A 21,480-nucleotide genomic window follows, 5' to 3' on the forward strand; every position below is an offset into this window, starting at 1 on the left:
GGGTGAGTCAAAACGCAAGTACATTATTTTCTCAGTAATTTTAAATGGAACACCCTGTATTTTATATCACTGTTGAAAAGTACCATTACCGTAATTTAATTTTTAGATAACATTCCCTATGTCTAAATTTATTAGTTTTCGAGATATTTTCATTTTTCAATGGACCAGTAGCGTGGCCACCCAAATCACCAGAATTTAATAAACTGGACTGATTTTTTTGGGGTTACGTTAATAATGAAGTTTATAAAATACCTCCAACAACAAGGGATGAGATGAAAAATAGAATACAAAGTGTATTTCGATGTGTTAATTTACAAATGCTCCGTAGAGTAAGTAGCTCATTCAATGATCGTTTTTAGGCGTACATAAATGTGTTAGGAGATAATTTTGAACACCTTATGTAATTAAATATTAAAAATATTTTATTAAAAGTAGCTTCTAATTTTCAACATGTTTTTTTGCAAAATATATTACTGATAAATTATGTTTCGTTAATTTGTTACATTGTTACATTTACATACAAAAGTAGTGTTTAATTATCTTCACAAAATATTGTATTTTGTGTTTGTGTGTTTTTTTGTAAAATTTATTACTAATTTTCTTTGTTTATTTGTTGCATTTACATAAAAAGGTAGTTTTTAATTGTTTCAAAAATGTTGCATGTAGTGGTTGTGTTTTTGTTTGTAAAATGAATTACTTATAAATTATTTTTATTTCTTTATTTGCTACAGTGTTACATTGATTACGGGATTGATAATCGGTAATCTTAAATTGTCAATTCAGTCATGGCTTACTTAAAATTTAGATAAATTTAAACACCTAAAATAATTTGCTCCGAAAAATGAAAATATCTCGAAAACTAATAAATTTGGGCATAGGAAATGTTATATAAAAATTAAAGTACGTTAATGTTACTTTTCAATAATGATATAAAATACAGGGTGTTCCATTTAACATTACTGAGAATACATAATGTACTTGCGTTTTGACTCACCCTGTATTTGATATAAAGAAAATCAGCAATATCAATAATTCTTAAAAATTTTGACAATAAATAAAAAAATATGGCATTAATAAACCATTGCTGTTGTGCTTATTTTTATTTATACTGGGAGTTGAACTTGTTACGATTTTCATAAAAAATTGGTTATAACTTTGTATATACCCTGTATAACATTACGAACCTTTATATTTTTGTGATGGAGAAGTTAACAGGATTTCTAATATAAAATAAAATATAGGGTGTTCCATTTAAAAAAACAAAAGTTAGGTCTGCCACTGTGTTATCGAACACCCTGTAACATTCTAACTAATTTTGTAATATGAAGCTCAAAGGTGGCTAAAATTTTTGTTATCAACTTTTATTGCCAGCTATTAATATAGCGGAGCTATTGAGCTTAACCCTACTAATCAATCACCCTGTATACGATGAGGCAGATATAGGGCCAATTAGAAATATCTCGAGAACTAAAGGTAACTGAATCATGAAAATTAGAATTAAGGTGTTTTGAATAGTGAACTATTTAGTAAAAATATTTTCATCTAGTTATTTTTTACTTCCTGTTATACTGGAAGTTGCTTATAACTTCGTTTTTTTTAATGGGACACCCTATATATTTTCACATTTTTGTATTCTCCTTGAAGTCTTCTTTCTTAAAATGAGGCTTTGTAATATTATACGGGGTAGTTTAAAAGTTAATTACGTTTTTTTTATAAATTTCGTAGTAATCTTCACACCCAGTAGAATTATTCTGATTTGACATCAAAAACTCTATTTATGTTTAAATAATTTTTAATATAGTCTACTATTGTCAAAATGTTTAATCTAGCGAAATGTTTTCTTTTAGTGGGTATACAGAGTTGGACGAAATTCGGAATGAGTATTTTTCTTAAATGGAACACCCTGTATTTTAGCATTGTAATGAAATTATATTTTATGGTACTTTCTTATTTCTTAAACATTCCCTATACCCAACTGCTTTAATTTTTGAGTTATTTGTGATTCTTTAAGCCAAACATTAATTGCAATAAAACTTAGTGAAATTTTATTAGGTAGACGTGAAAATGTTCCATTAAAAATATTTTTTTGAAAATAAGTACATATTAATTTAGACTGATTCTTAATTTATTAATATTGGATGAGATACCAAAATGCTTACGTTGTTAAGATTGTTGGTGGGTAAAATATTAATAAAAACACACAATACTCTACCTAGTTGGCTATGACTTTGACACTAAACTTGCTTAAACATTTGACAATATACTATTTTTATAGTTCCAGTTGCTTTGTAACCATTACTAATATAAATTTTTCTAATAGGGAACTGATTAGTTTTGCACTAGGCAAGTGTAAAAAAAATGTGCTATTCAATAAGAACTTATTATCAGCAATTCTCTAATAGACGGCAAACAAGAAGAGAAACTTTTCAAAGTTTAATAGAACGGTTTCTACGGACTATACACTTAGATTACGAGAACGTTCGTACTAATATGCAGAGTCTCAGTGATACTAGGGATTACATTTAAAACATTTTAATCATTTACAATAGTTTCTGTTCGATCACATTTCTCGTAATTTAAGTGTCCAGTCCGTTGAAACTGCACTAGTAGACTTTCAAAAGCTTCTCTTCTTGGTTTTCGTCTATCAGGGAATAGCGATAATAAATTCTTATTGCTAGTAGCACATTTTTGTTATACACATACTCTCCTATTACAAAAACCATATTAGTCAGTTTCTAATTAGAAAAATTCATACCATGGTAACAAAGCAACTGAAACTATAAAAATAGTACAATGTTTAAGCAAAGCAAATGTTTAAGCAAATTCAGTGTTAAAGTCATAGCCAATTAGATAGAATATTGTATGTTATATTGGTTTTATTAATATTGAAAACACCAACAATTTTAACTACGTACGTATTTTGTTATTTTAACCAACAATTATACAATTAAGGATAAGTCCAGATTAATATGTATTTATTTTCAAGAAATTATTTTTGATTGAATATTTTCACGGCCGACCTAATAAAATTTCGCGTAATTTTTAATTAATGTTTGGCTTAAAGAATCATGAATAACTCACAAATTAAAGCAGTTAGGTATAGTAGGGTTACCATAATTTATTAAGGCCAAATCCGGACAGGTCTAGTTCAAGGGGTTGTAGAAAATGTAAAATGTGAATTTGACTCTGTTGCGGTTACCATCTCTGCCAGTTTAAAATACAGATACTATACACCTATGTTTTAACATACTTTCGACATAGAAAATAATATTACAGAACGATATAAAAAAATATTTAAACCAAAAATTAACTAGGTCCTGCGCAGAATGAAATTTCCCACCATTGGGCCAAGTGTTTTCCATTTTTTTTTCAGTAAAGAAAAAAATCCGGACATTTCTCATATCCGGACGCCAATCCGGACATGTCTTTCAAATCCGGACTGTCCGTCCGGACGAAATCCGGACGTATGGTAACTCTAGGTATAGGGAATGCTTAAGAAATCAAAAAGAAAATACTCATTCCGAGTTTCGACCAACCCTGTATACTAAAATTAAACATTTCGCTATACTAATAATTTTTATCAATAATGGTGGACTATATTAAAAATCTTTTGAACATAAATAGAGTTTTTGATGTGAAACCAGTACAATTCTACAGGGTGTGAATGTTGCTACGAAATTAATAGAAAATCGTAATTATCTTTTAAACTGCCTTGTGTAATATTACAAAACCCCACATTTTAAGAAATAAAACATCAATGAGAATCCAAAAATGTAAAAATATATAGGGTGTCCGGCAGGCAGGGTGCGTAGGAGATAAGAGAATGATGGGTCGCAAAATTAAACATGAACAGGGATGAACAGAGGGAGATAAAGATTATGAAGTATTTTTGTAATTGAGAAGACATATAATATTTGAAGCATACATTTAAAAATCCTAAGAATGGGAAAAAGGTTTATTTTTTTATTTTATAAATAAGTTAATGTGTGTCAAACATTTTACTTCGACATAAATATTTTCAATATCTTTCTTAACCGTTAATTTAGTATTTATAGTATCATTTAGTAATGCTAAATAATATATCCGCAACCTACACAAATTATAGTTATGTCCATTAAATTATTCAGTCATTGAAATGATGTAGATTGCTTTACAAAAGGAGTCAACCAGAATATTCAATTTTTAAAAGTAAAAGTAGACTTCTCCAAAGTATAAAGCATTCAGATAGTTGCTGTCTTTTTACTGTGTTGTATTTTCTTACCTTGATCTTCTTGTCGCTGGATCTTTCATTACCATTACTTCTGTAATATCTCCATATTTGCTAAAGTATTCTCTCAGGCTCTCTGCAATAAAAAAGTAATATTACAAGTTATATAATTCATTTGAGTTTCGTGAGTTAAATATTTTATCGCCAACCGTTACTAATATCATTAATTATTGTACTCATTTGCGGCAATAAAGTAACACTTTATTGTACTGAAAGTAGATTTTTTACTTTACCTGCCTCGATTAATTAAATTAATCGAGATTGAATGTAAGTGGTCGATGGCAGTAATCGATTGTTTATTTGAGTGAACTTAAAATTTATTTAATTTAATTATTAGAAATATTGTACAAAATGTACGTTTCTATTAATTAAATTTATGTCAAAAAGTAAAATTCCGTAGTATTTTGTTATTCGATTGATATAAAATAAATCAGAACTTTACCGATTTAGTAATTATTCATAATTCATTCGATACATCAAGGGAAAAGCAACTGCGGAAGGCATAAACAATGACGTAACTATTAACGTTATTTTTAATTTTTGGTACTATTTTAAGTATTAAAATTAGTTTAATATTTAAATAAAAATACAATAAAACTGTTTAAAATATAGTTCTTTCGTTGAAATCATAATAATAGAAGTATAACTTCTTACGTGCTTACAAAATACACACACTCTTTTTTCATTAGAAGGATGTAATTAAGTAAGTATTAAGTAAGTCTTAATGTTTTTTAAGATTGGCGATAAAATTTTGTATGAACCACGTCAAAAAGACTCTTTATCTATAAAGACTCTTTATCGAACTCGTCTGTCTCGCTTCGCTCCCTCTGCTCGTAATATCAGACTCGTTCGATAAAGAGCAACTTTACTGACTTGGTACATAAATAACAGTTGTACATATAAAATTAAAACGGTACAAAGTGCGTATCCCCGAAGTAGGTCCAATTTCTTCTTCTTTCTTCTTCTTCTTTTTGTATAGCCTCCAGTAAGTTGTCGTTCCATCGTTTTCGTGGTCTTCCCACTGATCGTCTTCCTATTGGGGCCCAATTTGATTGGGTTATAATAAGATTGAATAATGCTTTCACTTGGTGCTTATCCGTGAATCTTAGTCAACAAATCTGTCATTATTTATACAAATTAAAAAAATTCTTATACACATTTAAGCCCCGCGGCTCCATCTCCCTCTAAGACGAGGGTCTCTCTAATTCACTCTTCCCATATATCTAGGCCACCAAAAGGATTGAATACTGGAGGTAGCTTGTAGATATCATCTTAAAGTCACAGTTTTTTAGTTATTTTTTGAAGAAAATATTATGTTTTCTACTAAGTCACGCCCATCTCTACAAGTATCTCTCACAGCAAATGTCTGGCAGCTTTGATCAAATATTTTAGTGAAAGACAGGAAGCGTACTTTTGAAGTGTGTAAAATATAGGTAATATATAAACTCTAGAAACAAAATGTGTAAATTTAAGTAAATTATGTGTATTGTAATGTGTACTATAAATTTAACTAAATCATTTATTGTTATTGTAATAAAGTTCGTTGTGTCAATGGCCGCAGCAGCCGAGACACGTTAATTGAAATAAAAAAAAATATAATATATACCCTTGCCAAATTTTAAAATATTGTGGACTTAATGCTTTACCTGAATTGCATTATGTTGGATTGGACATAATATGGTTTTGCCCTGGGAAATGTATACACCATTTTGGATCTAATACATTTGAAATGCAGAAGATACTGTTTTGCTCTAAGAACAATGTGGACTTAAGACTGTTCAAAAAAGGTTATTTTGCCCTATTAAACACCAGTGAATAGAGCGGAAAATTTTAATCCCAGGGAGACTAAAAAGTAGAAAACTGAAATTTTAGACTTAATACAGTTTTGTTCTGAGTTACGGATATAAATCCTAGCTGAGCGCTTTCGGCTTATAAAGCAATCTTCACACCTATGGTCAATAATTTCAAAATATCACTATGAAGAGAGAGGGATCCCATGTAAGATTTAAAAAAACTTCTACTTCTTATGCAGTTTTTTATTGGAAAAAAACTTTGTCTGACTTTTGGAAAAAAAATTGTCTAATGGTGTTGTCGGTTGTGGTTGGAACCTTAAAAACATCAAATACGGGCACAAAGGACTCTCACACAAAAACTACATTACAGATTACAGAGATTTGATCATGGTAAGGTCAAAAAAACCTTACCAACTTAAAGGGCTATCCTAGTGTAAAAGTACGAAATTCATACACTTCTTTGGGAATTTCTAAAATAAAAAGTACTGTATTAATTGTTTTAAAAATTTGCATGAGCATTTATTATAAAAAGAAGTACATGCAAATCTATTTTAATTTCATCTACTGGCACCGTGAAAATAAAAACATAGCTCCACTGCTGCAGCGATTGGGACTAATAGAGATCCTGAAACATAAAATTTCAAAAATACCAAGTTTCTTGTAAAAGGTATATATTAAAATACCCTAAATAAGGGTCACAATACAAAACGTTTTCAGATTAAGGAATCCATCATCAGTGTTTAAAAGCCAAAATTTGCATGCCTGAGCCACCAAAATGTATCGGGTAAAAACCCTTTAAATGTAAATAATAAGGATGTTTTACATATTTATATAAAATTCATTGGATGATATAGATATACCTGGATGTTACCCAGGGCAACACAGGACTCTCCCCACGTGGTTGGAACTTTTTTTTGGAGAAAACCTCACATATTGGATTTCAATGGCCAACTGAACTCAGTTGGCCATTGAAATCCAATATGTGAGGTTTTCTCCAAAAAAAAAAAAAAAGTTCCAACCACGTGGGGAGAGTCCTGTGTTGCCCTGGGTAACATCCAGGTATATCTATATCATCCAATGAATTTTATATAAATATGTAAAACATCCTTACTATTTACATTTAAAGGGTTTTTACCCGATACATTTTGGTGGCTCAGGCATGCAAATTTTGGCTTTTAAACACTGATGATGGATTCCTTAATCCGAAAACGTTTTGTATTGTGACCCTTATTTTGGGTATTTTAATATATACCTTTTACAAGAAACTTGGTATTTTTGTGATTTATGGTATACAGCCAGCTACAGGAAGTTTATTTTCCTCGTGGATTTTATAAAATTTCAACGTTGTTATTGAAATATAAGTTATTTTCTATACATTCAACAAGGGGTTTTTTGATCAGAAAAAAATGTCAATTTGGCGATTTTTGAAACTGAAAATGTTTTAGCTAATTCAAAAAAAATTTCAACACTTCGTCATTTTTCCAAACTTTAATATTTTTCAAAATTGCTAGTTTATGGTATAGGACATAACTTATATATCAATATTCACTTTGAAATTTTATGCTTCAGGATCTCTATTAGTCCCAATCACTGCAGCAGTGGGGCCATGTTTTTATTTTCACGGTGCTAGTAGATGGCGCAAAATCGTTTAATTTTTAATATTTTTTATGAAAATTGTTTTACATGTACTTCCTTTTAGAGTAAAGGCTCGTGAAAATTTTCAAAACAATTGGTTTTCAAAACACTTTTTATTTTAGAAATTCCCAAAAACAGTATATGAATTTCGTAAATTTACACTAGGATAGCCCCTTAAGCCAGTGATTCTCAACCTGTGGGGCGCGCCCCCTAGGGGGGCGCGCTTTTAGCAATGAGGGGGCGTGAAAATATCAAAAAAAAAACATCTAAAAAATTGACTAATTTACTAAAATCAAAGCAAAACAAAATTCTGACAAACAAAAAATAAAATACCCATGAACAAGGAGCTATACATAGTTATGAGCAATGAATACTAAATCAACTAATTTAATTTAAATTAGTGACTTCCTTGGGCCTGTTTTGCAGAGCAAAGCTTATCAAAACAGGGTGTAATATTAGAAATAGACGCTCTCAGTTCTTTCTCTATATTTAGCTGCGATCTATATTTGGTCTTTAAAGCAGCCATCGCGGAAAATCCTGTTTCGCAAAGGTAGGATGGTGAAAACGGTAATAATATACGAAACGCTCTGGTTTTCAGTGCAGAAAACTCATCATTTACCCCTGCCCAAAATTCAAAGAGGGATCTAATATTAAACTGTTTCTTGATTTCGGCATTTGCTGTGAAGTCTATGAAGGTTTCTTCTTCTGCAGTAGAGAGCTCTTCGGGTGTAATTTGAAACGTATTCCCGACCCACTCATAACTATTAGGTAAGTATTAATTGGTCGTCGGCAAAAAAGTATCTTTTAAAATTTTTTGTCAGCATTGCTAAATGATTTTCAATGGTTACAAAAACAACTTTCACGTGTTGTTCTTCAACCTGGTAAGTTTTAAAACATTCATCCACATTTTCAAATATTTCTAGGTTTTTTGCTTTAAATTTCTGCTCCACAATTTCAATTTTCTACAGAAAGCGTTAATTTTATCATTCGTATCAAATGTATGTGTATTGGCCCCTTGAAGTTCTAAGTTCAAAATATTTAGTTTCTCGAATATATCAACCAAGTAACTCAATTTCATCAAAAATAAACCATCGTGAAACATCTTGGCTTGCGGCCTCTTTTCTTCTTCTAGAAAAATGGCGATTCCATGTCTTAATTCAAAACACGTTGTAAAAATTTCCCACGTAATAACCAGCTTGCCTCACAATAAAATAATAATGCTGAATGTACCGCATCCATGTCTTTGCAAAGTACCTACAGAAAAGATTCTAGTTTTCAAAGGTCTCATTTTTATGTAGATAAATAACTATTGTTACAACCGTAGTTAGCACAATATTCAAGCCAGAGCTTCTCTGTTGATCATACAGTGTCTCTATTTTTCCTTCATTTATATAATCAGTTAACATAGCAAATAATGCAAGCGACTTTGCTATCAATTCTATTGGTTTGCAGAAAAGTAGTTCTGCTACTGCTCTGCCATCACAAAATCGAACGTAGTCAATAAAATGAGCATATTTATTGCTACTGTTGCCTCATCAAGCTGAATCGAAAACGGCTTTTCACGCAACTTCCTGATTAGCTGATCCTGTACATATTCAGCTATATCACCAATTCGGCGGACAACAGTATCATTTGATAGAGGTATAAACTCCAATTTTTTAGCAAAATTATCTCCAAACACAGTTTCTACAATTTTGATTGCAGTTGGTAATATAAGATCTTCACCAATAGTGTTAGGCTTTTTAGATCTGGCTATTTAATATCAGACTTTATAAGAGGCAAGTAAAGCTATTTCATTCGCAGTCAAAGTTTTTATTAAAACTAATTTTTGCTTTTCACGCCGTTTTAATTTTAACTCGAAGAATTCTCGGGGTTTGTTAATGTACTCACTACGAAGCGTTTCCCAATGTCTTTTTAGTTTATTAGGTTTCATGCTGCTCAAGGTATATTATTATTGCATAGATAGGTATATTGTTATTGAACGAGGGGGGCGCGGTGAAAATAATTATGGAAAATTGGGGCGCAAATGGTAAAACGTTGAGAAACGCTGCCTAAGCCTACTTTGGCAGCATGCAGAATCACACATTTTAGTAGTTTTTTTTGTAGGTGCATAGCAGGTAGAAAATGTTCCTGATGTCTATTAACACTTCGAGGGTTTATTGCTGATATAGATGATGCTGCCCATGCAGCAGATCCTCCTACCAGATAAGTGACATATATTTTTTTGCCAACCTTTTGCGATATTTTCTGTAGTTTCTAGGTAAATCCTACTTATAAATCGTTGTTTATTTTCTGAATAGAATCTCTTCTTTTTTTGTATAGGCATGACTTTGTTTGTTTTCTCAATGTGCCTTCAGTAAGTTGTCGTTCCATCATTGTCGTCGTCTTCCCATTGATCGTCTGCCTATTGGGGAACTGTGTCTCGTCATCCTTACTACTGTACAAGAATTCATCTGTACTCAGTAGATATATCTTAAAAACACCCTGTAATTATCTACGATAATTACTTTCAGTTATTTATGTCATCATAACAATATTACAACCTTCATTCGATTATATAAATATTGTTAGCCAAGATCACGATTCACTAATAATTGCAGAGTCAATTATAAACACTTTTCATGGTCGATGCTGAATAGGCATTTCTAAATATATAAACAGTTAAACTATAACAAGGGAATTCTTTATTATTATATAAGACATTCGTCATTCTATTTTGGTGATCAGACGTAATATTTCCACATTAAAGATAGTGTCTCTTTCTACACGAGATGTTCTTTGGGTGCGGTGCTACCAGCTTATACTAATGCGAGTGTAAATAAACCAACTCAACAAGTAAGCGTATCAATTATTCCACCCCTCGGATAAGGGATAACCACCCTCACCGGGAGAAGATAGCCTTAGTGCCCAGGGCTGTCATATGGCGATCCAGAACCAGGGAAGAACTCAGGACTGGTGAACAGGACAGGTATGAAGAAACACGTCAATGTTCAGGCACCTAGACCACTTTAGACAACAGTGTGGTATGTAAAATGGATGGAGACATCAGGCCGACGCGGAGCTGAAAATGGAATAGGATGGAGATGGAACATCGTGGGACAATGGAAAATGGACAATGCTATGGAACGTGCAGCGAGGACTTGTGATACGAACAAAGACGCGTAAAAGTGGTAAGTCCATATTAGCTATTTTTATGGTATTTCCTGATTAATATAAAGTATAAAGTATAAACATTATGTGCTACCTTAATTACATTAATATATGTTTCAAGTTTACCTATTTTTACTTAATTATTCTATTCTATTACCAATATTTATCAATATAAAAAGATTTTTTTTACCCTCATATTAAGTTATTATAGGACGCAATGATACAATTTTATATGATTTTTTACATATTTAGCAACGTATACTCCGTTAGGCGCGTGGTCTACAACCGTAGACCACTCTCCTTTAAGTGGTCGCCAATTGCATAAAACTGCACATACGCCCCCATCCCGCTTAGTAGCTGTCACTAATACTTTCAACTTACTCTTCAGTTTGCTAAACGCCGCCGATCTGTTTGCATTATTTTTTTACCATCATTCAAACAGCACTGGTCTACAACCGTAGACCACGCGACTAAGCGCGTTCCAGTTTTTAGATGTATATATAAAGCTAATATGTAGCCTGCTGTGTATATAAAGCTAATAACATAAATGAAAATGTTTCAAGAAGCGACTTCATTGAAAACTTAGCATAGGAACTAATCACACAGCAAATTAAATATGGATCAACTATGCCTTCCCTGCTAAGAGAACGTAGACGACGAGCTCGCGTACTGCTCGGAGTTCAAGAAGTCGTACCCCCTTCCCCCAATATTCCAACAAATTACGTGGGACGATGTTGTATTTGTGCATGAATTTGCAATATGTCAACAAGAAGGGCATGCCAAAGATGTGACACATTTGCATTCAAGGATCATTTTGGCGATATTTGCACTGAATGTTTGACGGACTAAAATTGTGCCATTTTGACCATTTAATAGTTTTGTTCTTTTTTTACTTTTTAGTTCTATTTTTTATTATTTATCCCTATTGGTCATAGATAAAAAAAATTTTTGTTTTCTTTACTAAATTGAGCTTATTTTTGTTACCATTTTCATTTACTTGCGAATAAAGACACAAAAAATCATGAGCTCGTTTTTAATTTTACCACTGTCAAAATGAGAAAAGCCAAGGAACAAAACATATCTAATATCAAAGTGCGAACATAAATAAACATGTTATTAACCACTAATTTGTTAATTTTGTCAAAATCCGGTATTGTACGACAAAAAACTGTTGGTCTACGATCGTAGACCACGCGCCTAAGCTTGTCAGCAATAACGACGCGCCTAACGTAGGGTTAATATATGTTTCAAGTTTACCTATTTTTACTTAATTATTCTATTCTATTACCAATATTTATCAATATACAAAGATTTTTTTTACCCTCATATTAAGTTATTATAGGACGCAATGATACAATTTTATATGATTTTTACATATTTATCAACGTATACTTTATCATTGCTGACTTTTATTCATTTATTATTTGACTACTGATTTTTAGTACATTTTTGCAATTTTTATGATTTTAATATTTGCTGTCGTAAATATACCTATCAAAATAAATATACGATATATAACAAATATACGCTATATGCATAATATATTTAAATTATTATTCTAACTACTTATTTACAAGGGTTAATATAACGTTATTTATTTTTGAATTTTTATTACTACTGCAATTTTTACATATTTTTACCATATATTGACGTATTATTTTATCTCTATATTTTTTACTATATATATATACTACATATCTATATACACCGTAAGACTATCGAATTTATATTTTCGCTAAGAAGTGCAGAAGCTGAAAAAAAGAAAAAAAAATTATGTATAAATGAGTAGCAACAAAGTCACTTGGGAAGATTTTGTCAAAATAGTTGAGGAAATTGCACAAGAAATAGACAGGCAAAGCAGAAGAGTCTTAAAGAAAAAAGTTCCGAAATCTAAGGACATAAAGGAAGAAGTAACGACACAGCTAATTAAAGCTTATAACAAGTTCACACAATTGACTAGGAAAAACTGGGAAGCACTTTCGGACAAACAAAGGGAATCGTGCAACAAATATTTTGGAAAAATCAGAGACAAAGTTATACGATCATTTCAAGCAGTAAATGTGAGAACAGTGGTTCCAAGTTCAATACATCAACCAATCGACAAGGAAGTTGAAGAGGAACAAAGCGATGAGGAAATAGAAGAAGGAAAAAGCGACGAGGAAGGAGAAGAAGAAATAATTAACGACGGAATAAAAGAGAAAAAAGGTGACATAAAACAAGATATAACAATATTAAACATGGCTTTGACAATCAATGAATTTTTGAATATCGCAAGCAAGATATTGCCCAACGAGTTCGATGGAAGCGCAGGGAAATTACAACCATTTTTAGACGCATTAGAACTACTTGGAAAATTGGCAGAAGGTCATGAAGACACAGCTGTAACGCTAATAAAAACGCGACTCACCAATAAGGCTAGGAACCTAATAACCACAGAAGATACAATTCCACGGATAGCTGAAGCACTAAAGAAAGAATTAAAAGGTGATAATCCGAAGAATTTAATAGCCAAATTAGCCAAAAAAAGGCAAGGGCATAGAGATGCAGCAGTGTACGCATCTGAAGTGGAAGAGTTAGCAGAACAATTAAAAGTAGCATACATAGCGGAAGGAATGCCACTTGACTTAGCAAAGAAATATACGACGGAAGCCGTAGTAACAACAATGAAACGAAACGCTAATGCAGAGAAAGCTAAGCTAATACTGGAAGCAGGTAACTTTACATCACCGCAGGAAGTAGTATCTAAATTTTTGTCGATCGATACGACTGAAGAAAATGCACAAGGAAGAGTCTTAAATTATAGGACAAACTACGAGAATAGGAGAGGACAGCAGCAATACAGAAGAGGATACCATAACAAATATGACAGAGGAAGAAGAAATAACTTCGGACAACGGAACGAAGGAGAAGCAACGGACAATCAACGAAATTATTCGAACAGAGGATACAGACAATTTAACAATCAAACTTACAGAGGAAACCAGAGAGGCGGACGTAACAGGAACGTAAGGTTACTAGAAATAGAGGACAGTCAAGAAGAGCAAGAAAACCAGCAGTTGGGGTTTTGAATGAACAAGAAGTTGGAAGCACACAGGCAGAAATAAAATATAACATTTACAACTTCGACCTAAACCTAACGAACTTTGTACGAATGAAAACAGGAATTCTTGAAAACACAAGCACTTTTATCATAGACACAGGAGCTGACATTTCAATACTAAAATGTTCACAAGATTTTATGAAGGAACAGGTGAAACCAAACACAAAGGCGAAAATAAAAGGAGTCACTAAAGGAGAGTTGCAAACAATGGGAGAAGTTGAGACAACACTCGAAGTAAAAGGAACTCGATTCGAACACATCTTTCAATTGGTAGAACCTAACTTTCCAATTCCAACAGACGGAATCATTGGGAGAGACTTTATTTCTAACTTTCAATGTATACTAGATTACGCAAACCTTAAAATGCACATTAAAGAGGACAACGATTGTTACATTAGTACGAAAATTCTGGATAATATAGACAATGACACCATAATAATACCGCCTAGATGTGAAATTTACAGAATCGTAAAAATTTTTCAAACGTTAAAGAAAGACAGGATAGTGGAACAGCAAGAAATACAACCAGGAATATTCATAGCAAGAGCAATTATTTCAAGTAATAATCCATACATCAAAATTTTGAACACAACGTACGAAACAGTAAATGTAGACGCAAGCACAATCAGGACGTTGGATATTAAACTATTCAATATATATAGGCTAGTCAACGACAGCAAGGACAGAAAAAAAGAATTACGAGAATCACTGAAATTAGACATACCAGAATACATACGAGACAACTTAGTATCGTTATGCGAGGAATATTCGGACATATTCGCCCTAAGGCATGATATGTTAACATGTAACAATTTCTACGAACAAAAACTAAGAGTTAAAGACCAAACTCCGGTATATATCAAGAATTATAGGACACCTCATGCGCAAACAGAGGAATTAAATCGACAAGTACAAAACCTAAGAGACCAAGGAATCATAGAACCATCTACATCCGAGTACAACAGTCCAGTAGTACTGGTACCGAAAAAAGCTATAGATGGAGGAAAAGCATGGAGATTATGCATAGATTTTAGACAACTGAACAAGAAGATAGTTACAGACAAATTTCCATTACCAAGAATAGATTCGATATTAGATCAACTAGGAAGAGCAAAATGGTTTTCAGTTATAGACTTAATGTCAGGCTTTCACCAGATACCATTAGAAAAATCATCGAGAAAATACACATCGTTCAGCACAGAAAATGGAGCATTTCAATTTACCAGATTACCTTTTGGATTAAATGTAAGCCCAAATAGCTTTTCAAGAATGATGTCAATAGCATTTTCAGGATTAACACCAGACAAAGCATTTCTTTACATGGACGATATCGTAGTAATTGGAATATCCGAAAAACATCACTTAGACAACCTGAAAAAGACATTTGAGACACGTCGGAAATTCAATTTGAAACTTAACCCAGGAAAATGTCAATTCTTTAGAAGGGAAGTAACATATTTAGGACATGATCTTTCTCAAGAGGGAGTATCACCAGACAAAGCGAAGTATGCAGTAATTGAACAATATCCGACACCTCAGACAGCGGAAGAAACAAAGAGATTTGTAGCATTTTGCAACTATTACAGACGTTTTATTAAAAATTTTGCGGAAATATGCAGACCACTCAACAAATTATCGAGGAAAGGAGTAGAATTTTCGTGGACCGAGGAGTGTGAAAAAGCATTCAAAAAGCTTAAAGCATCTCTGACGAAACCACCAATTTTAAAATATCCTGATTTCAACAAACAGTTTATCTTAACAACAGACGCATCCAATGAGAGTTGTTCAGCAATCCTAAGTCAAGATTATAACGGAATTGACCTACCTATAGCATATGCATCAAGAAGTTTTAGTAAAGGAGAATGTAATAAACCTATAATCGTTAAGGAATTACTAGCGATTCATTGGGGAATTAATTATTTTAAATGTTATCTATATGGAGCACCAACATTCAGAGTAAAAACAGACCATAAACCTTTGACACACCTATTTGCAATGAAAGAACCAACCTCAAAACTCACGAGGATCAGATTAGACCTAGAAGAATATGACTTCGAAATAGAGTATATAACAGGGAAAAGTAACTACGCAGACAGCCTTTCAAGAATAACATTGCATCAACTAAAAACCTATACATAGACAACGCCCATATACTAGCCATAACAAGAGCTCAAGCAAAAGAAAAGGAGAAAGAAGCAAGACAAACAAAGGCTGAAAGTGAACTCGCACTACAGCCAGAAGCCACCAAACAGACAGTAAGGAAGGTACTAAATAATTTAGAGGCGCATAGACTACCAATTTTGTCCTTTGGAGCAGAACTAATCTCACCAAGACTGAGCATTAGGGCCAAAAACAAAATAAAATGCAGCAAAAGCATAGCCACAGGATTGAATCATTTCGATTTAAACCAAGCGTTGGTACAGCTTGATAAGCTGGCGGTAGAGAATGCAGTACGTAAAGTAAAAATATACGTAAATGATATTATTTTTAAAATGTGCACAATTGATGAATTTATTAAAGAAGGAAATAAAAAATTGAAGAATATAGAAATATACATATGTGAAGTACCAGAAACAATAAAAGATGACAAAGAAAAACACAGATTAATAGAAGAATACCATAATCACCCGATGTTCGGAGGACACTTAAAGAAAAATAGACTAATAAAGAAGCTAAAAGCAAGATTTAGAGGGAAAAATTTAGAAAAAGACTTAAGAAAATACGTTAAACAATGCCATGAATGTCACATTAACAAACCGAATAGAACACTTGTCAAAGAAGACGTGATATCGGACACTTCTTCGAAACCAGAGGACACAGCGTACATAAACACGATAGGTCAACTCACTAGAAGCAATGAAGAGAAAAAAGAGCGGCAAGAAGAAAATAAGCCCAAAACAACACCACAACACTTTAAAAGAGGAGACCTAGTCCTTGTAAAAAGGGAAGAGAATGGTAAGTTTGATAGTCTTTATGTAGGTCCTTTCACGATAACAGAAGTAAATAACGTTAATTGTAAAATCAGAATAGAAAACAATAAAATCAAGGAAATACATAAGAATAGATTATATGCTTACAATCCGAAAACACAGTGAGTGACAAGTGTTACGAAACAATGTTGTTAAACGAACATTTTATATTATTTATGTATTTGCGTAGGCTTAGGAAGTTTGTATATAAAATAAATTTTTTGTATTGATTACAACACAGTATGGGTTGGTAGCACGACTTGCAAATTTCCCTCCCCGTAGTCGGAAAATTCCTAAAAATGGAAGGTGTACAAGAATTCATCTGTACTCAGTAGATATATCTTAAAAACACCCTGTAATTATCTACGATAATTACTTTCAGTTATTTATGTCATCATAACAATATTACAACCTTCATTCGTTTATATAAATATTGTTAGCCAAGATCACGATTCACTAATAATTGCAGAGTCAATTATAAACACTTTTCATGGTCGATGCTGAATAGGCATTTCTAAATATATAAACAGTTAAACTATAACAAGGGAATTCTTTATTATTATATAAGACATTCGTCATTCTATTTTGGTGATCAGACGTAATATTTCCACATTAAAGATAGTGTCTCCTTCTACACGAGATGTTCTTTGGGTGCGGTGCTACCAGCTTATACTAATGCGAGTGTAAATAAACCAACTCAACAAGTAAGCGTATCAATTATTCCACCCCTCGGATAAGGGATAACCAACCTCACCGGGAGAAGATAGCCTTAGTGCCCAGGGCTGTCATACTACTACACATTTGTTGTCATTCGGCTTATGTGCTTGTTTCATTCTAATCTTATGTTTCCTACCCAGTGATTAATGTTGTTCACCTTGCGCATCTGTGTAGTATATCTGTACTTCTAGCTCTGCCCCATAGTATCTTACCATCGATTTTACTAAGGGTTCTTATCTCTGCTGTTTCTAAAATTATTTTTGTTTTGAGTACCTAGAAATAGTCAACGAGAAACAAAATAGCCCTAATTGCGTTAACCGTCATGTATCGTTTAATCGAGACTTCATTCCATTACATCGTCAACTTTTCTCATAGTCAAAATATCCACCATTCATTCATTCCTCTTTACATATCCATCTTCATTTACATTTCGAATCTAAACCACATTTTCGATGAGTTATACCTATGACTTATTACATTCATTTAAACCTCATTCACAGTATAATTTTTTGTAACAGACCAACTCACCAATATCAACTTACATCCCTTCTATCATCATTACTTCCTTTTCCTTTCTTACACACTAATAACCTTATATCCTTCCTGTCCCATCATTGCTAGTTTTTCATCTCCAGATACTTTGATGTCGGGTCTCTGGATTTCTCGGTCTCCTCATTACTACTTTTCTTATTTACATTCACATCTAGTAATACATATTTCTTTAGCCAAACTAAATATATATCATCTTTTATCTATTTTGTTGGATCCTTCTATTAATAAATTACACCAAATATTAAGCTTATAACATCAGCTTTACTAACATCTTAAGAAAGTACAACTTTGTATTTACACTCTATAATTTTCAATACTATGTAATGATAATTGCCTACCCTAAAGAAAGTATTAATTCACTTCTGTTTGATTCTATAATTTTTAACTTTTATCCATCATACTTGTTCAGGGTAGATTAATTTTAATCCCAACAAATTGTTTCACTAATGTTATTATTTTAAATATTAACATAAAATTTAAATTCTTTTGGCTGAAGTAACTACACATATTATTACATTCTGTCAAGGTACGGTGTCAGTCTAGTGCTGACATTCTTCAGAGGGCCATTCCGGTCAGTTGTCACCTAAACTCTGCCATGTAAGTTTCTACCTACAATTTCCCAACCAATATGGTTGAAGTCATGTGATGCCAGGGGTTAATCTGGAAATATTTTTAACATCCTTCAAAATCAGATAATTTAATGTAACCCCAACTGTTTAATATCAATTTTAGGATTTTTACCGTACATTTTTTTACCGTAAACCTGTAAGTATAACTATTTATTCACTTTTTTACCTTTGTCAAAATTTAACCTCGCGTTTGTTTTACTTTAGAATTATACTTATTTTAGGTGATAACACTCATGATGGAATACTAATTCCAAAAACATTTTGTTGTGATACAGCCCTTTTTAGGGATATTAAATATACCTTTTACAAGATAAGGTTTTTATTTTTTGTGATTTATTGTATAAAGCCAGTACAGGAATTTTTTTTCTTGTGATATATTTTTGTTTTATCTATATTAGATCGTGTTTCTGCCGCGTATGTCATTATTGGTCTGACGACTGTTTTGTAAATTCTGCCTTTCATTCCCTTCTGATGTTTTTATTTCTCCATATTGTTTTATTCGGGTAACCTGCGGCTCTGTTTGCTCTATTCACTTGATCTTCGACTTTTGTTTTGAGCTTGTCGTAGCTAGATAGTGTGATTCCTAGATATTTAAACCCTATCACTTGTTCTATTATCTGACCCTCCAGCTCTAATTTACGTCTTAGTAGATTTGCTGTTATACTGTTGGATCATTTTGTCTTTTGTAGGGAAATCTTGTTAAAATTCCTGGCGGTTATATTAAATTGGTGCAGCATACGTTGTAAATCATTTTCACTTTGAGAGATGAGTATTGCATCATCTGTATAGCAGATTATTTTATGTTGTTACTCTCCCATTTCGTATCCTTTTTCAGGTCTTACTTTTTTCATATTGCATCCATGATCAGGTTGAACAATAGAGGAGTCGGGGAAACCCCCTGCCTTATCCGAGAGAGGATATTGTTTGATATCTCACCTTCAGACATTCTAGTAAGTTTCAACATCGTTTCACTTTTTACCAACATTCCTATAGATGAAACCCTAAATATTCTCGAAACCAAACACAGTATCCAGCAAGACCACTTATATCTCATTAAACATTGCATGTCCAACACTGATTTCATCTACCAAAATCAATTCTACAGACAAATAAATGGTGACCCAATGGGATCACCACTCTCTCCAGTAATTGCTAATATCTTTATGGCTCATTTCGAGACCCGAGCACTATCCACATCTACGCTCAAACCCACATGATGGCTACGATATGTTGACGATACATTTATCATTTGGCCCCACGGCAGGGATGCTCTAGTGTCTTTTCAAACCCATCTCAATGGTATACATCCCACTATCCAATTCACGATGGAGATGGAGACTGACTAATTCCTTCCGTTTCTCGATGTTCTAATAAAGAAGAACCAATCCCAAGGTTTTCATCACTCTGTTTATCCAAAACTCACCCATACCAACCGCTACTTGCATGCCAAATCTCATTACCCACATTCACAAATTTTTTAAGTCGGTTCTTAATATTTAGGCATATTCTTATTTTTCTAAAACTAATCGCTAGCTTGCTCTAATGAATAGTGAAAGTATTTAAGTTAATCTATTTTATTCTGATTAATAAACATTTTAAAAGCCCCAAAAAGTGTCAAGCAGAAAGGCCGAACTTTAGTTCAACAAAATCGAATAAATATTTTTCCAACAACCCTTATGGTGTCAGCGCCTATAAGTTAATTTTAGGACTATGTATATGACACGTCAACTACAAAACATTAAAATTATGTAAATGAATCCCTTTTATAAGTGAAACCCTTGAAAGGGATATACAATATGTAAAGTGGTTTCTATTGATCTTAACACGGTACACAATTGGTGTGGCCCAGATTATAACACTAAATTTGAGTTAAATAAGTCTATATTATTATAATATATTATATACGTATAATTTCCAATGTGAAGTATTTCACTGAATAATATGGAAAAGTCTTATAATACAGTAATTAACATAATCCAGCGAGGATAATAAATACAGGAGAAAATAATATACGAAGGAACTACAGCTATAGGGGAAGATAGCTTGTTTTACGCAAAGAACAAAGAGTTATTAGGAACATGTGGAACTTTGTAGGCTATTTATTATTTCAGTCTTATGGTTTCAGTCGCCACACAATATCTGAATCTGAATTAATATCTCATCAACTTTTCACAAGAATTTTCTCAGAGCAATCATTAATTATGACATAAATTTGTTTAGCTCTGGACTCTGGACGTTTGGATTTACATATTTTAAAAATCTTTCTATAAACAATTTGATTGTAATCCATTATTTCCTTTTTGTATTGGAATGTCTAGAACACCTTTAGAATAATCGTGTGTGAGAATATATTAATTTATGTTTTATTATAAGTAGGCTGATTATGTTCAAAATAAGAGAGCTAAAAGGAACTAAAACGTTAACGGGGTTTTATTGTTTCATATGGTCAATGGGCCTCTAAATATGAAAAAACCTCGGAGTGCTACCATTTAGAGGGGTGTGTTTTTGAGAAAGGGGTGAATTAGTCCCTAGGCACAGGGTGCATTAGGGTGAGTTCTATGCACTTTTGGTACAAACACGTCTACAGAAAATTGTTCCAGGTTAAATTTACTATCGAAATATCACCTTAAGTCCAAAATATCTATTTTTACAAAAATGTATTCAAAGA

At 32.5% G+C, this 21,480-nt stretch overlaps 1 protein-coding gene across 5 annotated transcripts in view; it reads right to left on the reverse strand.

Annotated features, from left to right (window-relative positions):
- The window catches only part of LOC126882898 (RNA-binding protein Musashi homolog Rbp6), a 1,676,353-nt gene extending 1,672,013 nt beyond the window's left edge, over positions 1 to 4,340 (reverse strand). For all 5 annotated transcript variants that reach the window (XM_050647970.1, XM_050647972.1, XM_050647971.1 and 2 more), the window contains exon 1: positions 4,262 to 4,340. In XM_050647970.1, the coding sequence (XP_050503927.1) occupies positions 4,262 to 4,296 (35 nt within the window). In that variant the 5' untranslated portion in view covers positions 4,297 to 4,340. The remainder of the gene's footprint in view (positions 1 to 4,261) is intronic.
- Between the last annotated feature and the right edge of the window lie 17,140 nt (positions 4,341 to 21,480).

This window comes from Diabrotica virgifera, chromosome 4 (assembly GCF_917563875.1).
Source record: "Diabrotica virgifera virgifera chromosome 4, PGI_DIABVI_V3a".
Taxonomy (NCBI): domain Eukaryota; kingdom Metazoa; phylum Arthropoda; class Insecta; order Coleoptera; family Chrysomelidae; genus Diabrotica; species Diabrotica virgifera.